The sequence below is a fragment of the Phascolarctos cinereus genome, unplaced genomic scaffold (genome assembly GCF_003287225.1).
Source record: "Phascolarctos cinereus isolate Bilbo 61053 unplaced genomic scaffold, phaCin_HiC Scaffold_9;HRSCAF=440, whole genome shotgun sequence".
Lineage (NCBI taxonomy): Eukaryota > Metazoa > Chordata > Mammalia > Diprotodontia > Phascolarctidae > Phascolarctos > Phascolarctos cinereus.
Genome location: NW_027556402.1, coordinates 65279022 through 65298892, shown reverse-complemented (window position 1 = coordinate 65298892; position 19871 = coordinate 65279022). Strand labels below are relative to the sequence as shown.

At 40.1% G+C, this 19871-nt stretch overlaps 1 protein-coding gene across 1 annotated transcript in view; it reads left to right on the top strand.

Moving 5' to 3' along the window:
• SNX25 (sorting nexin 25) overlaps positions 1–19871 on the top strand; it is a 272281-nt gene that overhangs the window by 191005 nt on the left and 61405 nt on the right. Inside the window, 2 exon segments of the mRNA XM_021007602.2 lie at positions 5767–5948; positions 19697–19828. Coding sequence (XP_020863261.1) covers positions 5767–5948; positions 19697–19828 — 314 coding nt within the window.

Here is a 19871-nt window from a genome sequence, read left to right as displayed (position 1 = left end):
TACTTTTGGGGTGCTGCAAAATCCCCAAGATCGCGGTACCGGGCTCTGCTGAATGAATTCAACTCATTTTCTTCAGCCAGAGGAAAAGTTTATTAGTGATAAATCACATTGACCAGGTGACGCCTGTGAAGACGAGCGGGCATGAGAGGTTCTCAGCCTTGTGGGCCTGAGATTCTCAGCATCTGAATGAGGGCCAAGGTGGATCTTAAATACTAAAGTAACTTTGGGTGGCCAGAGAAGGGGGGTTGGGAAAAGGGTCTAGGTAAGCATTCTAAGTGGGGAGGTCTGAGAGATTGAATAGACAATGGGAATAGCTAATGGAGGGAACAGGAAGGCAGAAGTTTGAAAGGCTTCTGCACAAAATCAAGGTGGGGCTAGGGCTTTCAAAAGGAGATAAGGGGAGTCGATAAGGAACAGTTTGAGACAGGAGTAAGGCCTTTCTGGGGCCTGTAGACAAAAGGGAGCCACATTCTTTCAGGGCGCATCTGAATAAGATTAAGAGGTAAGGCTAAGGCTTTCAAAGGGAGATAAGGGTCTGGGGCCTGGGAGTCAGATTCCTTTTGGGGCCAGGGGCGAAGATCTTAGCTTGGGCCCCGCCCCCATCACTTGTGGATTGGATTGTCTCTGATCCTTCTCATCATCCCGATTTCTACCTCTGGTCTAGGCTGCTGTTGTTTTCTGACATCTGTCCTCAGTAGAATCGAGATTGTATCAGGTGGAGGGAAAACATGTCAAGATGTGTGTCATTTCTTTGGATTATTTCACCCTATTTATTTTTACCCTCACACTAGCTTTGGGAAGTCATTCCCTTGGCTCTCAGGGCACCCGACCTGCCTCCCTAAGCCGGATTAAGCATTCTGTATTCAGAAGGATTTTGACAATGCACATTACTATGGCTCCCATTTACCTTGAATCCTTAAGACCCTACAGAACTACTGCAGAGTGAATTGGGTTTGAGCTCTGGGATAATGGAATGTAAAGTGTGGTTGTGCACACGTCCTCTGACACTCTTCTGGACATGTGGATATTTCTCAGCTGAATGGGTTTCAAGGTCACAAAGCAGCATATTCATTGGGATCGTTGGATTTGCCAGGATTTTCACTAGTGAGAAATATGGGGGGGGGCAGGGCCCCACGGTAGGCATTCATTGCCGAACGTGGGATTAATTTTCCAAGGCCAAAATACATGGAATTGTCTAAGCAACAAGCTGCCCTTTCGGGAGAGCAAGACGCTTTGTGACTCCACAATGGCATTGTATCACTCATTAACAAACAGAGCAGATTCACGTGAGCGCTCCGACAGGAGAACATTCTCCTCAGCTCTGCAGCTGGGGTGGTTGGTCTTTTCTTTTCCTGTTCTCCCTCCCTCTGCCTTTTATGAAGCTGCTTCTGGTCTTTGTTCTTAGAGAAGTGATCTTAAGCCTTCCTTGGGAAATGAGGGACGTGGGGGATGAAAAATGGCTGCGCTTTCCCACTGTACTCCCATATAATCCCATCTAATTGAAATCTTGTCGGCACGCTCACCATATGGAATGTTTGGCATTAAGGGGAAGTCTAAGATGTTTACGTGTGTGCAATTCAACTTCTCTTGAGTGTCATCCATGAAATAGAAGTTGAGATGTTGAGGAGAGGAAACTTGAAAGTGTCACTTCTGCAATGACCTCTAGTGCCAGATGTTTATGCAGGGACAGACAGATGCTCTGGTTACATTGAATTTGGGGCTCAGTTCATGTGTTTAAGGCCTGGTTTTTGTTTTATCCTAAAGATGGAGGCTGAAGATAATGGATTCCTTTATCAGTGTCTGTCAGACAGATATTCCAAAAGTTGAGAAATGAATGTGGAGGTCAGAGAAGGTGCTTCAGGGGAATTGGGTGGTGCAGTGGATAGAGCACTTGCCCTGGAGTCAGAAGGATCTGAGTTCAAATCTAGCCTGAGATGCTTGACCCTGGGCAAGTCACTTAACCTTGATTGCCATACTCCCAGATATAACAGCTCATCCAGCAAACTGAGAGCCACCCATGAACCCCTTCGGGGAATTGTAAAGACTGTTTCTGATGCAGGACATCCGAAAAGTCTTGGTGAAGCTTTAAATAGTTGCTTAAAACTGCACCAAGACTTTTGGGACACCCCGCATATTGGTACAGGAAAACTTAGGGTTGAAAAACTGAAAGAGACCATTTAGTTCAGCCCTCTCATTTCACAGATAAGGAAAGTAAGGCCTAGAGAGGTAAGTATTTTGCCCAGGGTCTAAGAGGAAGTCAGCTGCAGAGTTAAAATTCAAATCCATATTCTCTGACTCCAAAGGTAGTCATCTGAGATAGTCTGAGATAGGCGCTTCATTCTTCTTTTATGCTTTTTCTTTTTTTTTTATCATTCACTTTTACAAGAATTTTAGTTCCAAATTTTTTTCCCTTCTCCTTCCTCAAGATGACATGCAATCTAATATAGGCTATACCTGTACAATCATATTTCCGCATTAGTCATGTTGTGAAAGAAGAATCAGAACAAAAGGCAAAACCAGCAAGAAAGGGAAAAAAACAGAAAATAGTATGCTTTGATCTGCATTCAGATTCCGTAATTCAGTGTCTGGATATGGATCGCATTTTCCATCATGAGTCTTTTGGAATTGTCTTAGATCATTGTATTGCAGTGAAGAGCTAAGTCTAACAAAGTTAGTTGCTGTTAATATGTATGATGTTCTCATGGTTTTGCTCACTTCACTCAGCATCAGTTCATTTAAGTCTTTACAGGTTTTTCTGAAATCTGCCTGTTCATCACTTCTCATAGCACAGTGGTATTCCATTGATGCTTCTTACCTGACTAGGGTGGTTACACCAGACTCCTATCCTGATGCCGGACTAGAGTCCTTCATGCATCAATTAAAGCCTATCACTCCTTTGCTCAGGAATCTTTAATGACTCCCCTATTGCCTCCTCCGCAGCTCTACCCTCCTTCCCAAGATCTTCTTGCACTGCTCCTCATCCACATACTCTAAACACTAGCCACACTGAATTGCTCCCCATCTCCCACACACTGTCACCGCTTTTGTCTCTCTTGCTTTGGACCAGACTTGTCTTCTTTCAGCTTTTGAATCACAATTCTAATGATACCGCTTCCAGGAAGTCTTTCCTGATTCCTCCTATTAATTATGATTTTGCCCTCCTTACACTAGGGTTTTAGAGTAATATGTTTTCACTCCTTTAATGCATTTATATAGTATTACTGTGTATTGGAAGGCAGTTTTGACCTGGGTTTTAGCCTACTTTGGACACTTTTTGTATGTTCCTGGGCTCATCTTTCTCAGCCTCATCTGTAAAATTGTAACAATAATAATAATATCTGTCTCACAAGGGGTTTGGGAGCGGCTTGATGTTGCCACAGCGGATAGAGCATGGGGGCCGGAGGCAGGAAGACTCCTGAAAAACTACTGAACAACAAAACCAAACATGAAAATTGAGGGGATGCCCATCTATCGGGGAGTGGCTGAACAAGTTGTGGTACATGAATGTACTGGAATACTGTTGTGCTATAAGAAATGATGAGCAGGTGGACTTCAGAAAAACCTGGAAAGAATTATATGAACTGATGCTGAGTGAAGTGACCAGAACCAGGAGAACATTGTCTATAGTAACAGCCACATTGTACAATGACTAACTTTGATAGACTTAGTTCTTCTCAGCAATGCAAGGATCTAAGACAACTCCAAAAGATTCATGATGTGAAATGCTGTCCACATCCAGAGAAAGAACTATGGAGTTTGAATGCAGATGGAAGCATACTATTTGCTCTTTTTTTTCTCTTTTGTTTTGTTTCTTCTTTCTTGTGGTTCTTCCTCTAATTCTTCTTTACCACATGACTAATGTGAAAATATGTTTAATAGGAATGTAAATGTAGAGCCTATATCAGATTGCATGTCATCTTGGGGAGGGAGGGGGAGAAAATTAAAAACTCAAAAACTTGTGGAAGTCATTGTTGAAAACTAAAAATAAATTAATTAATTAAAAAAACCTCAGAGTTGTGGTGAGGAAGGATCAAATAATATCAAACGATACTGTATGTAAAGCACTTTGCAAACCTTTAGGTACATGAAATGTTAGCTGTTGTTATTAATTATTGTTATTATTATAGTAATCTGTATTTTCTCCTACTAGACTATTAACTACATAAAAGCAAGGATGTTGCCTTGTATAATAACTACCCCCTCCCCAATTCCAAGCATAGTGCTATGTGCATAAGACGTCCTTACTATGGTCAGAGTTGATTTACAATATTGTACTCAGTGTTTCCTGGGGTTGATCTCCCAAGGAGTCTGAAGGACATATTCTAAATGTATGAACAAATGTTTACCAGTGTAACAGTTAAAATAAGGCAGACTGAGGCATCAAGTTCTGAGCACAAAGTTTGATTTATTAGTAAAGCACAAATTTACCAATAAATGAGATCTCAGCTTCCTCAGCAAAGCTTAGCCACCACATAAGGGGGGCAGTTCTCTTATATAGTTTTGGGGAGTACAGAACAAAGAACAGGACTTCATAGGCAGGGAACAAGTTATAATTGGTTAAAAGAGCTCTGTGTTATGAATGGCAAAATCACTGTGATTGCTTTCAGAGCTGAGGGCTGCTAGGTGGTGCAGTGGATAGAATACCAGGCCTGAAGTCAGGAAGATTCTTCTTCATGAGTTCAAATCTGGCCTCAGACAGTTATTAGCTGTGTGACCCTGGGCAAGTCACTGAACCCTGTTTGCCTCAGTTCCTCATATATCAAATGAGCTGGAGAAGGCCATGGCAAACTACTCCAGTATCCCTGCCAAGAAAAGCCCTAATGGGGTTATGAAGTGTTGAATACCACTGAAACAACTGAAATAACAACAACAGAGTTGAGGTGTGCGAACTAATATGATTAGTTGGAAATTGGGAATGTGGGGTTAGCACCAACCCCATGCTTTTCTCCTAAGACAAGAAATGTTCATTGTTTGAGTCCACCTGCAAGGTTAGAGATAGTAGAGCAGACTTCTTTAGATAACAAACCAGATATTCTTGAACGATAGCTCAGTGGTGTATAGATAGCAGGAATATCTTTGAAGCAAAAATATAACAGTGATTAGCAGGAGAACTGGATTTCTAAATTTAACTCATAACAGGCCAGCTGAATTTCTGAACTAAATTCAGAGACAAAGTACCATGGCTTAGGCAGTGACAGAACAAAATTAATTAATTGTAAATAGGATTAGTTAAAAAAAAAAACCACCACAGAATCAATCCAATCATTTCACCAGAAAGAATTAAAACTGTAGCTTAGAGTCGGCTACTTATTTCTAGAGAGTCAGAGCTATCTAACTCATTATTTCAGCAACCAAGGAAAAATATTTCAAAGTTGGCATTTTAGCAAGACTTTTACTTTCTTTGAATAAAGACCTTGAAGTAGATCCCTAGTCTGATGTCTGAGAACCAGTGTATCTACATTCAGAGAGACTTGTGATTTGAAAAAAATTGACCACTAGGAGAGGAATATTTTTGTCCACAGTAATTGCTGAAGACTGCCCAGTAAGGCTCAGAGGAGTTCTGGTGTAAAATGAGCATCTATTTCAGTAAATATTAGATCCTTGAAGTACCAAATTACCATGTTGGATGAATTCACAGTAATTGAGGATACCAGAAGGAAATGCTGAGTCAGCCTGCCTATATGGGTTTGAGCTGGAGATACTGTGAGTTTGCCTGTTGGTACCATGTCTGCCTTAATTGGACCCTGTCTGTTGCTCCACCAACAGGCAAAGAGACAGCTGCAATGAAAGCTGACCTCCTGAGAGCCAGGAATATGAAAAGGTATATTAACCAGCTGACTGTGGCAAAGAAACAGTGTGAGAAGAGAATTCGACTTCTGGGAGGTCCTGCTTATGATCAGCAAGAAGATGGCGCCTCAGATGAGGGAGAAGGGCCTCAGAGTCAGAAGGTAAAACTGTGATTGGTGTCAATTTTTACGTGTGTCCTATTTCACTTTTAGGTGGTTATGAAAGCAAATACCCTTTAGATTTGTAATGATTGGCGTAGAACAGAGAACAAAGAAGTTCTGAGGTTCCACATTGACTCTAGGCCATCCACATTTCTCCTTTGGCCCAACTGGCAGCATTGTCTGCCTTCCGTTTCTGATGAAGTAGCAGGCATGATGACATTTTATGCACATTTTGCTTTCTCAGTCCTCTTTGTGGATGACAGACATAAATATATTCTCAAGCAGCCCTCACATTACATAAGAGGCCCACCCCTGGTGGAGACATATTGATTCTAATAGGTAACAAGCCAGTTTTCTGAGAGCCAAGAATATGAAAAGACATATTAATTAGCTGACTGTGACAACAGGTAGGAAAAGAGAAGAGTACTCATTTGGGATGTTTGGGTTTGGGGCTAAAAATGACAATTTAAGGTCTTTGGAGCCATGCAACCTAATTATATGTAAGTGACCTCATAGACAGGATGCCCACCCTGTTATCTGACTGTTGTTGATCCAGAGTCAAGGTCCTCTTCCTGCCACGTCCGTGTGGCACATGGTCAGAAGAGTCTACCAAGTGATGTTTATGCATGTTTTTGTTGCTCATGCTGTTGTGGGGTGGGACAAGGATGATGAGAGGTCCTTAACTTTGCTAGTGTCATGGACCCCTTCTCAGAATGTTTTTAAATACATGGAATAAAATGTACAAGATTACCAAGGAAACACATCATACTAAAAAACAGTTATCAAAATATTTTAAAATGTTCCCTTTAATCTAAAATAAATGGGAAAACTGAGAAGCTGTTGTTGTTTTCTTAGAGGACTATCTAGAATTTTAGCATTTTTGAACCCAAGGACAAGGACTTTTATCCTTGTATTCCTAACACCTATCCCAGGGTGTTCTACTTAGCAGATGCTTAATTTATGTTTTGCTGAATGAATGAATGTTATTGATCTGGCACTGTTAAATGGAGCAGGATGGATAGAGTGCTGTGCCTGGAGTCAGGAAGACCTGAATTCAAATCTAGCCTCAGACACTTACTAGCTATGTGACCCTGGACAAGTCACTTAACCACTCTCAGTCTCAGTTTCCTCAACTATACAGTGGAGATAATAGTAGTATCTACCTCCCAGGGGTGTTGTGAGAATCAATGAGATAATATTTGTAAAGTGCCCGCCACAGAGTAGATTAAATACTTATTCCCTTCCCTTTCCTCTTCTTCTCATGTCCCTTGGTTTCTTTCCCAGGGAGACTGGCAAGGATGGTGTTATGGTTTCAGTTTCTAAGTAGTTTGCTGTTGAAAAGATTAAGATGTCAATTGACTTGTTTGGGTCCCTGAAAGAAAAGTGTTTGGAGCTTTCAATGACAGGCAAAATGATTCTTGCAGAGCTCTTAATCTGCTTGTACTTGACCCAGGGGGCTCATCAATTTCTTCATTCAAGATCTTGAAAACATGTGTCCTAAGTTCCATGAGTCACCTTGAAGATATTTTTGTATATCAAGAAACAAGAGGTATTTTAGTTCCAAAGGAAATGAAGAATTCTGTTCCTAAAGTGCTGGTTTTGAGAAGGTTCCACATCAGCTAGTAACACATGGAAATGGGGAGGAGTAGAGAAGGATATGCGTAAGGGTGCTCTCAAAGTCACCTTTACAGTTACAGAGCCATACTGGTTGACCTTGGAGGCCAACACAGTCCTTGTTTCCTCCTTTCCTTTTTCTAAGTATTTTAAAACTGTGTTAAGTTCTTCAGTAAGCACACCATGAATGTTTCTTTGTTTGAATTTAATTAGAAGCAAGCTCTTCCAGAATTATAAACTCATAGGATTTAGTGCTGGACGGGATCCTTTGAGGAACATATTGACTTAGTCTTAGAAAATCACGTACAGTACTAACATTATCTATGTTTTATTGTATTTGTATTAATTTTGTTAAGTGTCTCCCAATTGCATTTTAATCTGGTTCAGGCCACACTCAGGAATCTAGTGGGCTGCACACAGCCCATTAGCTGCCTGTGTGACATTTCTGGATTAGATAATAGAATCCTAGGTTTACACCTGGAAAGCCCGTAAGAGATCATCTATGATCTCTAAGGTTTTTCCTAGTTCAAAATTGATGGTGCTATGGTCTAGCTCATTTCCTCATCTCTAAGATGAAGAAATGGAGGCCTAAGAAAGAGAAGTAGTTTGCCCAAAGTCACACAAATAATTGTAACCCAAGTCTTTTGGCTCCATCCCTGGGCTCACTTTCCACTATAGCCCATTGCCACCATTACATATTTAACATATTACAGTGAGATAATTTTGCATAAAGGAAAACCTGGACCTCCTTTCTGAGGCTAATGATGTACCTAGCACTTTGCAAGAGACATCATGACTTACTGGGTGGAGAAGCTGGCTTGAAGCCAAGAATATCTGGGACCACCTGTGAGACGTACTGACCGTGTTGCCCTGAGCCAGTCATTTGACTTCACAGTGCACTAACGTGCAGAGATGATGCTGGTCTGCAGTGGGATGCGTTTCCTCACGTAGGTGTTCCCTAAGCAAATGAACTTACATGTCCAGTCCCTATCCCCCATCCCCTCCTTGCTGGACACAAGGGACCTTAGGCAAATAGTATAGCTGAATCAGTCACTCATTGTATACCCAATGCCACTATTAGAAGAATAACTTAGAGACTTGAAGTTGCTGAAGTGGGCTCGTCAATGGAAATATGACAGACAGCATCTTCTTTGGTGTGGTATAGTGGAAATTCACTGGCCAAGTGAATAGCAGACCTGGATTCTAGTCCTATCTCCCCCTAACTAGCTTTATGCACCTAGGTAAGTCATTCCCCCTTATTTGTTCAGTGAGAACTTGGGCCAGCTGCTCTCTTGAGTTCTCTTCCATCTCTCAAGTTCTGACTCTATTCTGTTATTCCAGATTGGGGGCTTTATTGTTGGTCTATTAGAAGTGTTGAAAAATGTCATTAGCAAATGTACAGCGTCCAATAGGATGACTCATACCTTTACAGAGAGTCCATGAAAACACAGTACATGCTCTCTGGAAGCTTTTAGGCTCATAGGTTTAAAAAAAAAAAGGTAAGAGGTACTGTACAAACATACACTGTCTGAATGCAACTGTGGCTCATTGGGAGTTCATTATCTTTATAAACACAGTCCTTTAGCTTTACCTGCTTTTAACCTACCTCCTTAAAGCCATTCCTTTGGCCGTACTAACATGAATTCAGTTCTTCTTTTTTAGAATATTGAAATGCAGAAATGCAGGAAAGGGATCCAAAGGTCCAGTCCCTCTTCCCTATCAAAAAACAATTCCCTCTTCTTCCCTCCTGCTCAGAAAAAGACCGAGATTCATACAATGTAATACCATTTCTGTGTGATGTTTTGCTGTTGAGTTCTAGCAGATATATAAACAGTCCTTTTCTACGCTCCAGCTTTTGAGTCTCCCAGTGTTGCTTGGAATGATTTTCTTGAAGGTTTTATCTGACCCCTGGTGCTTGATTTCTTGTCTTTGAGTCATTTCCTAAATTTTGCTCCACCTTCATGTCCTCAGCTTTATTCTTCGTCACTCTTCTCTTCATGAGTGTGTTGTAGAGAAAACGTTTGGTTAAGTCAGGGGGATAGACTTGAGCTATGGATGGTTCAGGGAGCCAGAGCAAATTCAGATTTCCAAAGCAGAAATAAAAGATTAGTATTGGTATGAATGATGGCAGCTGAATGTGTAAGGGTGTTTGTTGCAAAGCAGAATCTATGAATCCCGTGATTGCTGTGGTCTAGTGTAAAGGGAAATTCCATAGTATAAGCATAATCTGTGCTCCTTTGGTTACATGACTGCACTTGGATAGACTCTTGCCTAGGTGATCGAATTCACAGCAACCTTATTTTCTTTCAGAATAGAATGTAAGATCCTTGAAGGAATAATAGACTGTTTCATTTTTGTCTTTGTATACCTAGCACCCAGGACAGTGCCTGGTCATAAGAGACACTAAATAAATGCTTGTGGATTGATTCCAGTTTAGTTTAAACATTAAGTACCTACCATATACAGAGCACTGGATTGGTGTTGGTGAGATATAAAGTTTGGGGGAGACATTGTTCGTGCCCTCAAGGACATTACACGAGGAAGATAAGGTACTTGCAAATGACTATACTTGAAGACGTCGGTGGCTCCATATTGAGTACATACAGTGATGCAGTTCAAAACCTGTTGACATTTGTTCATCCTGTCAGACTCTCGTCTATATCCTCTCATAAATCCTCCATAGGGAGGGGAAGATGAGAGAGACGGGCAGGTGGGGGAAGTACATGAACCTTACTCTCATTGGAATTGGCTCATAAAGGGAATAGCATATATACTCAGTTGGGTATAGAAATCTAGCTTGCCATATAAGAAAGTAGAAGAGGAAGGGGGGAGGTGGTACCAGGAGGAGGGTAATGGAAGGGAAGGTGGATTGGGGGAAGTGAAAGTCAGAAGCAAAACACTTTTGAGAATGGACAAAGTGAAAGGAGAGAGAGAGTAGGATAAACAGGGAGAAAATAGGATGGAGGGAAATATAGTTTTCAGACAAAGTAATCAAAGTAATATAAATACAAAGTAATCTGTAGTCATATGAAAAAATGTTCTGAATCACTATTGATTAGAGAAATGCAAATTAAAACAACTTTGAGGTACCACCCCACACCTAACAGATTGGCTAATATGACAGAAAAGAAAAAAGACAAATGTTGGAGGGGATACGGGGAAATTGAGACATTAATGCACTATTGGTGAAGTGGTATATTGATTCCTCCATTCTGTAGAGCAATTTGGAACTATACGCAAAGGGCTATAAAAACACACATGCCCTTTGATCCATCAATACCACTATTAGGTTTGTAACCCAAAGAGATAAAAAACAAAAAAGGAAAAGGACCCATACATACAAAATTATCTTTTTTAGTGGTGGCAAAGAATTGGAAATTGAGGAGATGTCCATCAATTGGGGAATAGCTGAACAAGTTATATATTGTCATATATATTTGTTGTGTGATACTGTGTATGGTTGTGATGGAATAGTATTGTGCTATGAGAAATGATGAGCAGGATCCATATCCAAAGAAAGAACTATGAAAGTTGAATTGCTATTTTTTTCCCTCTTTTGTTGAGTTTTGTTTCCTTTTTCTGATGTTTCCTCCTATTGGTTTTAATTTTTACTTACAACACCACTAATGTGAAAATATGTTTAATAGGAATGTAAATGTATAGCCTATATCAGATTGTCCACCGACTTGGGGAGTGTTATGGGGAGGAATGGGAAGAAAAATTTTAAACTCAAAAGCATATGGAAGTGATTATTAGTAAATCAAAATAAATTAATAAAATTTTTTAAAAAAATTAAAAAAAAAGAAATGATGAGCAAGATGCTCTCAGAAAAACCTGGAAAGACTTATATGAACTGATGCAAAGTGAAATGAGCAGAACCATGAGAACATTATGTATAGTAACAGCGATATCGTAAGATGATCAGTTGTGAATGACTTAGCTATTCTCAGCAATGCAATGATCCAGGACAGTTGTGAAGAACTTATGATGAAAAATGCAGTCCATCTGCAGAGAAAGACCTGATGGAGTCTGAATACAGATTGAAGCATGCTTTTTCTTTACTTTATTTATTTGGAGATGGGAGGGTATCTGTGTTTTCTTTCACAAACATGATTAATGTGGAAATATGTTTTGCATCACTGTACATGTAGAACCTATATCAAATTGTTTTCCTTCTCAATGAGAGGGTGAAGAGAGAGGAAGGAAAATAATTTAGAACTCAAAAATTTTAAAAACCAAATGTTAAAAATTGTTTTTTACATGTAGTTGGGGGGAAAATAAAATATTAAATTTAAAAAGAGAAAAAAAATCCTCCATGGAAGATCCACCCAACTTACTAGAGGCTTTCATGAGATCTTTTCCCTTTCATTGGTGAACACCCAGGCTCTCTATCTGTCATCCCCATACAAATAATTACAGCACATAATATTCTATAAATGGATTAGTAAGGTGCTATGCAAAGTAAATACTATTTTAGGCCCCAAGGGCCTGATCAGAGAAGGCTTCCTGGAAAATGTGGTTTTAAAAGATAGGCATGAATTCAGTAGAAGAAAGAGAGGGATGCTAGTGCAGCCATAGGTAACTATGTGAGTAGCAAAAGGTATGTTTAGTGAGTATTCTAATTTGACTGAAGCATAGATTAGGTGAAGGGAGTAGCATGAAATAAAGCATGTGCTGATGTCATATTGAGGAAGGCCTTGAATGCCAGGTAAGGGAGACTGATTGAATGAAAACATTGATTAAATGTTTACTATATCTCAAGCACTGTGGTAAGTACTGGGGATATAAATACAAAAATGAAACAGTATTTGCCCTCAAGATCATATTCTATAAGGGGAAAGAGTATTTCGGTCGTCAATGGAAAATGGGAGACATAGAAGAATTGATTGACATTCCCTTTCCATTAACAATGATAGCCTTGATTTGATTATGTTTCCTAGAACAAGAGATGGAAAGTGGGGGCAAGGAGGAGTGGGGAGTCCATGCAAGGTACCAGAATAGAGAGAAAGAAGATGGCTAGAGTGATTGGCTGGATGGGATAGTATGGTCTGGGGTGACTGATAAGGTCTATTAATTCAGTAGGCAAAAGTGATTGATTTCCTAATGATGTCATATCTTATCTACCTAAACTTAGTATTCCGCTTGATTTTTCCAGACTGATCTATCCTAGAATTGGAGCTCTTATTAGCTTGGCACCTACCATTCTTCCAAGCCAAAAACCCAGTCCTCACTTCTCTAGCTAGCCTCATTCCATTTCTGCTCACATCCTGCCATGATACAGTGCAACCTCCCAAGTGAAGTACATGATTATTGCAAGGGGGCCAAACACTCTTAGAGAGCCCAGTGTTGGCACTTAGTAGTTGCTTGGCCCTGGGCAAGACCTTTAAGCCTCAGTTTCCTCTTCTACAAATGGGGGCGATAATACTTACCTAGACTGTCTCCCAAGGTTGTTGTGAGAATAACATCTCGGAAACCTATATGTACACACATGTATACATGCACATACATGCTATTGTTGTTGGGGATAAATAAAATGTGCTAAGAATTGAGAACACATTTATAAGGAGGAAACATTTGGAATAAAATAATAAAGGAAGGTTTTGCATCCTTGGCTAACAAGGACAGCAGCTCCTGCTGTTGTCTCTGGGAGCTCTGCGCACAGCAAATCATTGATCTCAGTAGTGCTTTCCGGGCAGCTCAGGCTGACAACATGGATCTACGAGTAGCCCGGCGGCCTGACTTCTATAGCTGAGCCTGAGAAAGGGTCAGGATGCTTTCCATTGATCCTGGCTTCTTCACTACCCTGCTATTCTATAGTTCTTACTTTCTGCTTTGATTGTGTGTGAAAGCCGGTTCCCTAGCACCTACCAGCTTTCCCTAAGATTTTTAGTCCTTCCAGCTAATGTAATCAAAGTGCAGACTATTCTTGTTTCTCTTTGAGTTTAATGAGGTCTAGGCAGAAGCTGCCACTTTTGTGCTGAGATGCTGCCGCTTTTCAGGTTTTTGCTGTCATTCCTTCAACACAAGCCATGTTAAGTCATGCCCAGGCTGTTGCTTTTTTACATCAGAGTTTTCCTGGCTACTCGCAATAGAGAAGGTCCCTCTGCATTCATGCAGAATGTCTCTGCTACAAGGCAAAGTACCCATTCTCAGTTGACATTTATGATCTAATCTTCAAGACTAATTCTACAGACCACAGAGAGAGCAGGCTGCTAAGAGACTAGGCTTTGAAGAGGAGCGTGGGTTGTGTCTCAGTCCCTGAAATTTAGTGCCCCATTTCCTAGAGAAATGGCACCTAGTGGAATGGAGATGTAGAAGTGAGAAAGGAAACAGTGACGAACCCAGAAAGGGCAGGAGTGATCTCCCTGGCCTCTGATGTTTTGGGCAGTGTGACCCTGGCCTAATGACTTCACCTCTCAGTGCTGCAGGACTCAAAGTTACAGAGAAGGTGCTGCCCTGACCTGCATTTGTAGCATTTCCTCACCTGGGATTTCCCTATACCCATGAAATCTCCATGAAGCCTTTCTTGATCCTCTAAATGCTAGTACCCTCCCTCCTAAACTACCTTGTCTTTAACTATCATTTATATATTTGTATTTATTTACTTAATGCTATATTTTTGTGTGTGTATTTCTGCTATACAAGTGAAAATTGTTCTGTTTTTCACATTTGCATCTTCACTGCCTAAGGCAGTGGCTGCTTAATAGTAGATGCTTAATAAGTAATTGTTAATTGATTGCTTACTTAACAGTAGTTAATGAATAAATACTTACTGATTGATTACTTTGCTAAGCACCAGGGATATAAATACTAAAGAAAATATTTTTTAAAAAGAGTCCTTGTGTCAAGAAATTTATATTTAAATATGAGGAGACAAAACATGATAGGAGATCCGTAGTCTGAGAAGGGAATGTCTGGGTGGCCACAGAGATCATAGGACAATTGGTTAACATGCCTTTTCCAGGAACAATGGCGGCATGGTAGTATTGATTTGATTATTGAGCCCAGAGCAGGAGATGGAAAAGGGGAGAGGTTGGTTGGGGGTGGGGAGGGAGAGAATATGACAGAAGAGAGGTGGATGGAATGTGCAAGGGTAGCAGAATGGATGGCAGGATCGCTGAAGTGGGTAGCTGAATGAGTATGAGGCATAGTCTGACTTGTAGGTCTGGGGCCAGCTAGGTCATAGTGGACCAGTGAAGCTAAAATTTATTTGCCAATCAAGCAGTTGCAAAGTGGAGTGGATTAATTCCCCCAAGGACTAGGGGTTAGTTGGTTTGTTTTTCTGACAGCCTAGCTCAAAACTGGGAAGAAACATGGTGGTGTGAGGATAGATGAGATGGCTGTGGTGGGCAGCTGGATGGAATGTAACACATAGCTGTGTAGAGTAATCATTTTTGAAATGGCATTTTAACACATTAAAATTTCAAAACACATCATATACGTTATCTCATGTGAGTCTCACACCAGCCCTAGGAGGTTTATTATCAGTTCTCACTAACCCCATTTTACAGATGAGATAACTAAGGCTCAGAAGGGTCAAGTGACTTGCCTGGTCAGAGAAATAAACACCAGAGGCAAAATTTGAACCCAAGTCTTTCTGACTTTAAGTACAGCTCTTTTCCTGTTACACCACGCCTCCCTCTCATAAATTTTAGTCTTGAAGTCTAAAAACCTAAGTTTGTGTCCCAGCTGCAACATATACTCCATGTGTGACCTGGGGAAAGCCAATTGCCTTGTATTTAGTGGCAATATGTTTGGTGCTGCTCTAAACCCCAGTTTCTTCATCTGTAAAATGGGATTACAATATATGCATTATGTATTTCCCAGGGGGATAATGAAGAAAGCTCATATGGTATGACTGCTTCCCTTTGCCACAAATAATGATTAAATAAAAATATAATAATAAACAATAGATCTATATAAAAGTCTGACGTTGAAGGGCAAATCCAGAGAGACTCACCATTCCTCAGCCACCAGGGTCTTTGGCTACAGCAGCTTGGGAAGCAGTCCTTATGAACGTTCATCAATCTCAAGTGGGCTGGGTATTGAGGTTCATGCCCATGATCTCTGCTTCCGGGGAGGCTGAGCCTGCTGGATCCCTTGAGCTTGGGAGATGCAGTGAGCTAAAACCGATTGATGTCCATCACCTCCATGATGTCATGGTCCTCTTCAAGAGTGAAAGACAAACAACAAAAGCACCATGGGCTGATAGTCCTTCAAACAAAGGGCAAACCAGTCCAGGTTGGAACTAAAGCAAGTCAAAGCTCCCTGTACCAATTGGTAATGGGGTTGCTAAGCCTGGAGTTCAGAAGACCTGAGTTCAAGTCTAGCCTTAGACATTAACCAGCTGTGGGGTCTCTGTCACAAGTCACTTTAACCACTGTTTGCCTCAGTTTCTTCAACTGTAAAATGGATAATAATAGCACTTACCTCCCAGGGTTGTTCTGAGGATCAAATGAGGTAACATTTGTGAAGAGCTTAGCACAGTACCTGGCATACAGTAGGTGGTATATGGTGCTAGTGATTATGAGTATCCATTTTACTATCACCCTGGGCAAAAGAGAGAGACCCGATTTTTTAAAATCTTGAAGCTTTATATAATTGAGTTCCTATTATTTATAATAAGAGGAGGTAGGAGTAAAATGAATAATTGAAGTTGCCAAACCATCGAAATTACATCATTCAGAAGCTTTACTGTAGCCATTAATTTCAAAGCCTCCTCCTCTACCCCACCCCCTAATTTGTTTTGGAGATTAATTTTCTTCTCTCTTCCTTCCCTCACTGACATATTCTTAGTTCAGATGACTAATATAATTGCTAAATTACTCAGTAAAACAGAAGGGGGGAAAAAAAAGCAGAGACTTGAATAATTCGTTGACTAGATCAATTAGGAGTTTTGTTTTTCTTGAGAAAGTGAGGTGGGCAAGTCCTTTAGCTAACGAATGCTAGCAATGGAGAGCCTAGGCTGTGTATTCATTGGTGATCCCAAGATACTCCTCCCTGTACCAGGGGAGTGTATACCAGTATCTGTGAGATCACACATTTATCAAAGTACCCCAAAGGTCCGTTCATGATTATTTACGCTGATGGAGAGGATAAGAGGCAAGAGAAATAAAAAAGTTCCCACTGGCTTTGTCACTAAGGGTTGGTAGAAGTTAGATAAAAAATTTTTAAATGCAGTTTATCAAATTCAACAAATATTTATTAAACAACTATGTGCATTGTACTATGTGCATTAAAGACAACTGTGCACATTGTACTAGATATTTGGAGTTCTCTAAGAATTTTGTTCTTGTTCAGTCTTTTCCAGTCGTGTCCCAACTTTTTGTGACCCTATTTGGAGTTTTCTTGGCAGAGACACGGAGTGGTTTGCCATTTCCTTCCCCAGCTCATTTTACAGATGAAGAAACTGAGACAAATGGGGTTAAGTGACTCTCCCAGAGTCACACAGCTAGGAAGTGTCTGAGGCTGGATTTGAACTCAGTTCTTCCTGACTCCAGACCCAGTGCTCTATCCACGTTGCCATTCTGGGAGCACAGAGACAAAAATTAAATGGTTAATGCCCTTAATGAGCTTACATTCCACTTGGGGGGATATGGTATAAAGGGAGAGACCACTAAAAAGTGGTAGTGGGAGGCTTCCTGTAGAAAGCCTTGTAATGGTGTTGAACCTTTACAAGAAGATAAGGTAAGGAAGGAGAGCATTTCAGGCATGGGGCACAGCTTGGACAGTCAAAAAGGTGAGACGTGGAGTACAAAGTTGGAATAACAGCTGGTGGGCCAGTTTTACTATAACATAAAGTTAGCAAAGAAGAGTAATGTGAAGGAAGGGTGGAAAGGTGCGTGAGGAGTCAGATTTAGGAGGGCTTTAGATATTCAGGCGGAAAAGTTGATATTTTTATCTAGAAGTAATAGGGAGCACCTGAAGATTTTTGAGCGGGGAAGTAACATGGTCAAGCCTGTGGTTTAGGAATATTAGTAACTGGGATGCTTTGTGGAAGGTTAGAGATGTCCATTTCATTCCTCCAACAAAGCAAGTAATATCAGGCAAGAGCTCACCTAATTGGCAGCGGTTTTAAAAAGTTGATTTTATTCATCCTGTCATCTCATAATTGCCTTCAGGAAGATCATATTGGAAGTATTTTAAGATAATTTGTTAGCTACTACAATATTAACAAAACAATTGTCAAACATGGATTTGTTTAGCTAATTTGACTCTGCAGACAAAATAAGAATTTTCCTTGTTACTAATTGGAGATGGGGATATGAGATATGAGGATTCATTTGAGAAATTTCTTCTAATGAATTGATCCATAATAAACTATGTTTGCTTTCTCATAATTTATTAGTTTTACCTTGTGTGAAATAGTTCACTATTTATCTTTGGGCACCAGAAAAGAAAAATAAATATCACTTAGGAGGTAGTATAGTACAGAGGAAAGAACTCAGATATTGTAGTCAGAAGCCCTGGGTTCAAATCTCACCTATGATACTTAATTAAACCTGTGTGATCTTGATAAATCACTTGACTTCCTTTCCTCAGTTTTCCCATCTGTAAAATGAGGGGGTTTGACTAGATGGCCTCTGAGCTCCCTTCAAGCTCAAGATCTATTATCCTACTTTAAAAAAATCATACATATTCAACAAATGTTGTTCTTTTTTTCCCCATTTTTAAAATTATTATTTTCTTTTTTCTTTTTCTTTTTTTTAATAAATTTATTTATTTTTAGTTTTCAATAGTCACTTCCACAAGTTTTTGATTTCCAAATTTCTCACCCCTCCCCCCACCCCAAGATGGCATACATCTGAATACCCCTTCCCCTGGTCTGACCTCTCTTCTATCTCTCCCCTCTCCCTTCTCTTATCCCCTTCCCCTTCTATTTTCCTGTAGAGCAGGATAGACTTCTGTACCCCCATTTCCTGTATTTCTTATTTCCCAGTTGCATGTGAAAACATTTTTTAAAAAACATGTGTTTTTAAAACTTTGAGTTCCAAATTTTCTCCCTTCCTCCCTCCCCACCCACCCTCACTGAAAAGGCAAGCGACTCAATATAGGTTGTACATGTGCAGTTATGCAAAACACTTCCTTAGTAGACATTCAACAAGCATTGTTAAGCAATTGTTTAGAGACACAAAGCGGGATTTAGTACAGATTCTGCCCTTGAGTGGCTTACGCTCTCACATTAGGAAAAGACATGCCCAAAGAGCTGGTGATACAAGATGGATGGAGATACGAGCGGAGAAGATGTCTAGATGAAGTGCTATGGGAAATTTGAGGGGGGATGGGGGAGAAGATAAGGTAACAGGGATTGTGGTGGCAGAGAACTGGAAATTGCAGGAATCCCCGTCAACTGTGGAATGACTAAGCAGGTTGTGTGTATGTTGTGCTGGAATACTACTGTGCTATAAGAAATGATGAGCTCAATGATCTTAGAAGGGCATGGAAAGACATGTGAGAAATGATGAAGAGTGAAGTGAGTGGAACCAAGAGAACATCGTATACAGTAATAGCAATATTGTTTTAAGAACAACTTTGAGCGATTAAGTCATTTTGACCATTATAAATACACAAATTACAAATAAAGGGCATATGAAGATATCTGCTATCTGCATCTAGAGAAAGAACTGATAAATAGAAGTGTATATGGAATAATTTTACATATATATATATATGTGTGTGTGTGTGTGTATATATATAAAAAACTATTTTGTTTAATAGTGGCCATCTCTGTGGAGGGGAGGAAGAAATTTCATAACTTGTATATTTGGAGGGAATAGTAAGTTATAGATTTGCTGTTTCATGCACATCATCATTTTTATTGTACTTTGTTATGGAAATGCTTGTTTTGTTTGTGAATTGAAAAGAAAATAAGTTTTTTTTTAAAAGCCATATTTTCTCCATTTTAGTTATGAAAAATTAGAACAAATCCAGCTCGAATATTCACTAATTTTTCACCAAACTTAGAGAACTGAACATATTTTATTTCGATTTGTTATGTATATGATTATGTGTGGATCGGTCACGTTGAGATCTCATTTGCTGAATGAAGCATGGGCTAAGTGGGGACCCTGGAAGTAGAAGGAAAATAGGATGATGCAATCATGACTCTGCTCTTGACTTTTCCTTACCAACAGATTCTTCAGTTTGAGGATATTTTGGCAAACCCATCCTATCGAGAACACTTTCGAATATATATGGAAAGGATGGACAAGAGAGCTTTGATTAGCTTTTGGGAGTCGGTGGAATATCTGAAGAATGCAAACAAGGTAATTGCTGGAAATGGTATCTTCTCTTTGGTACAGTTTGAAT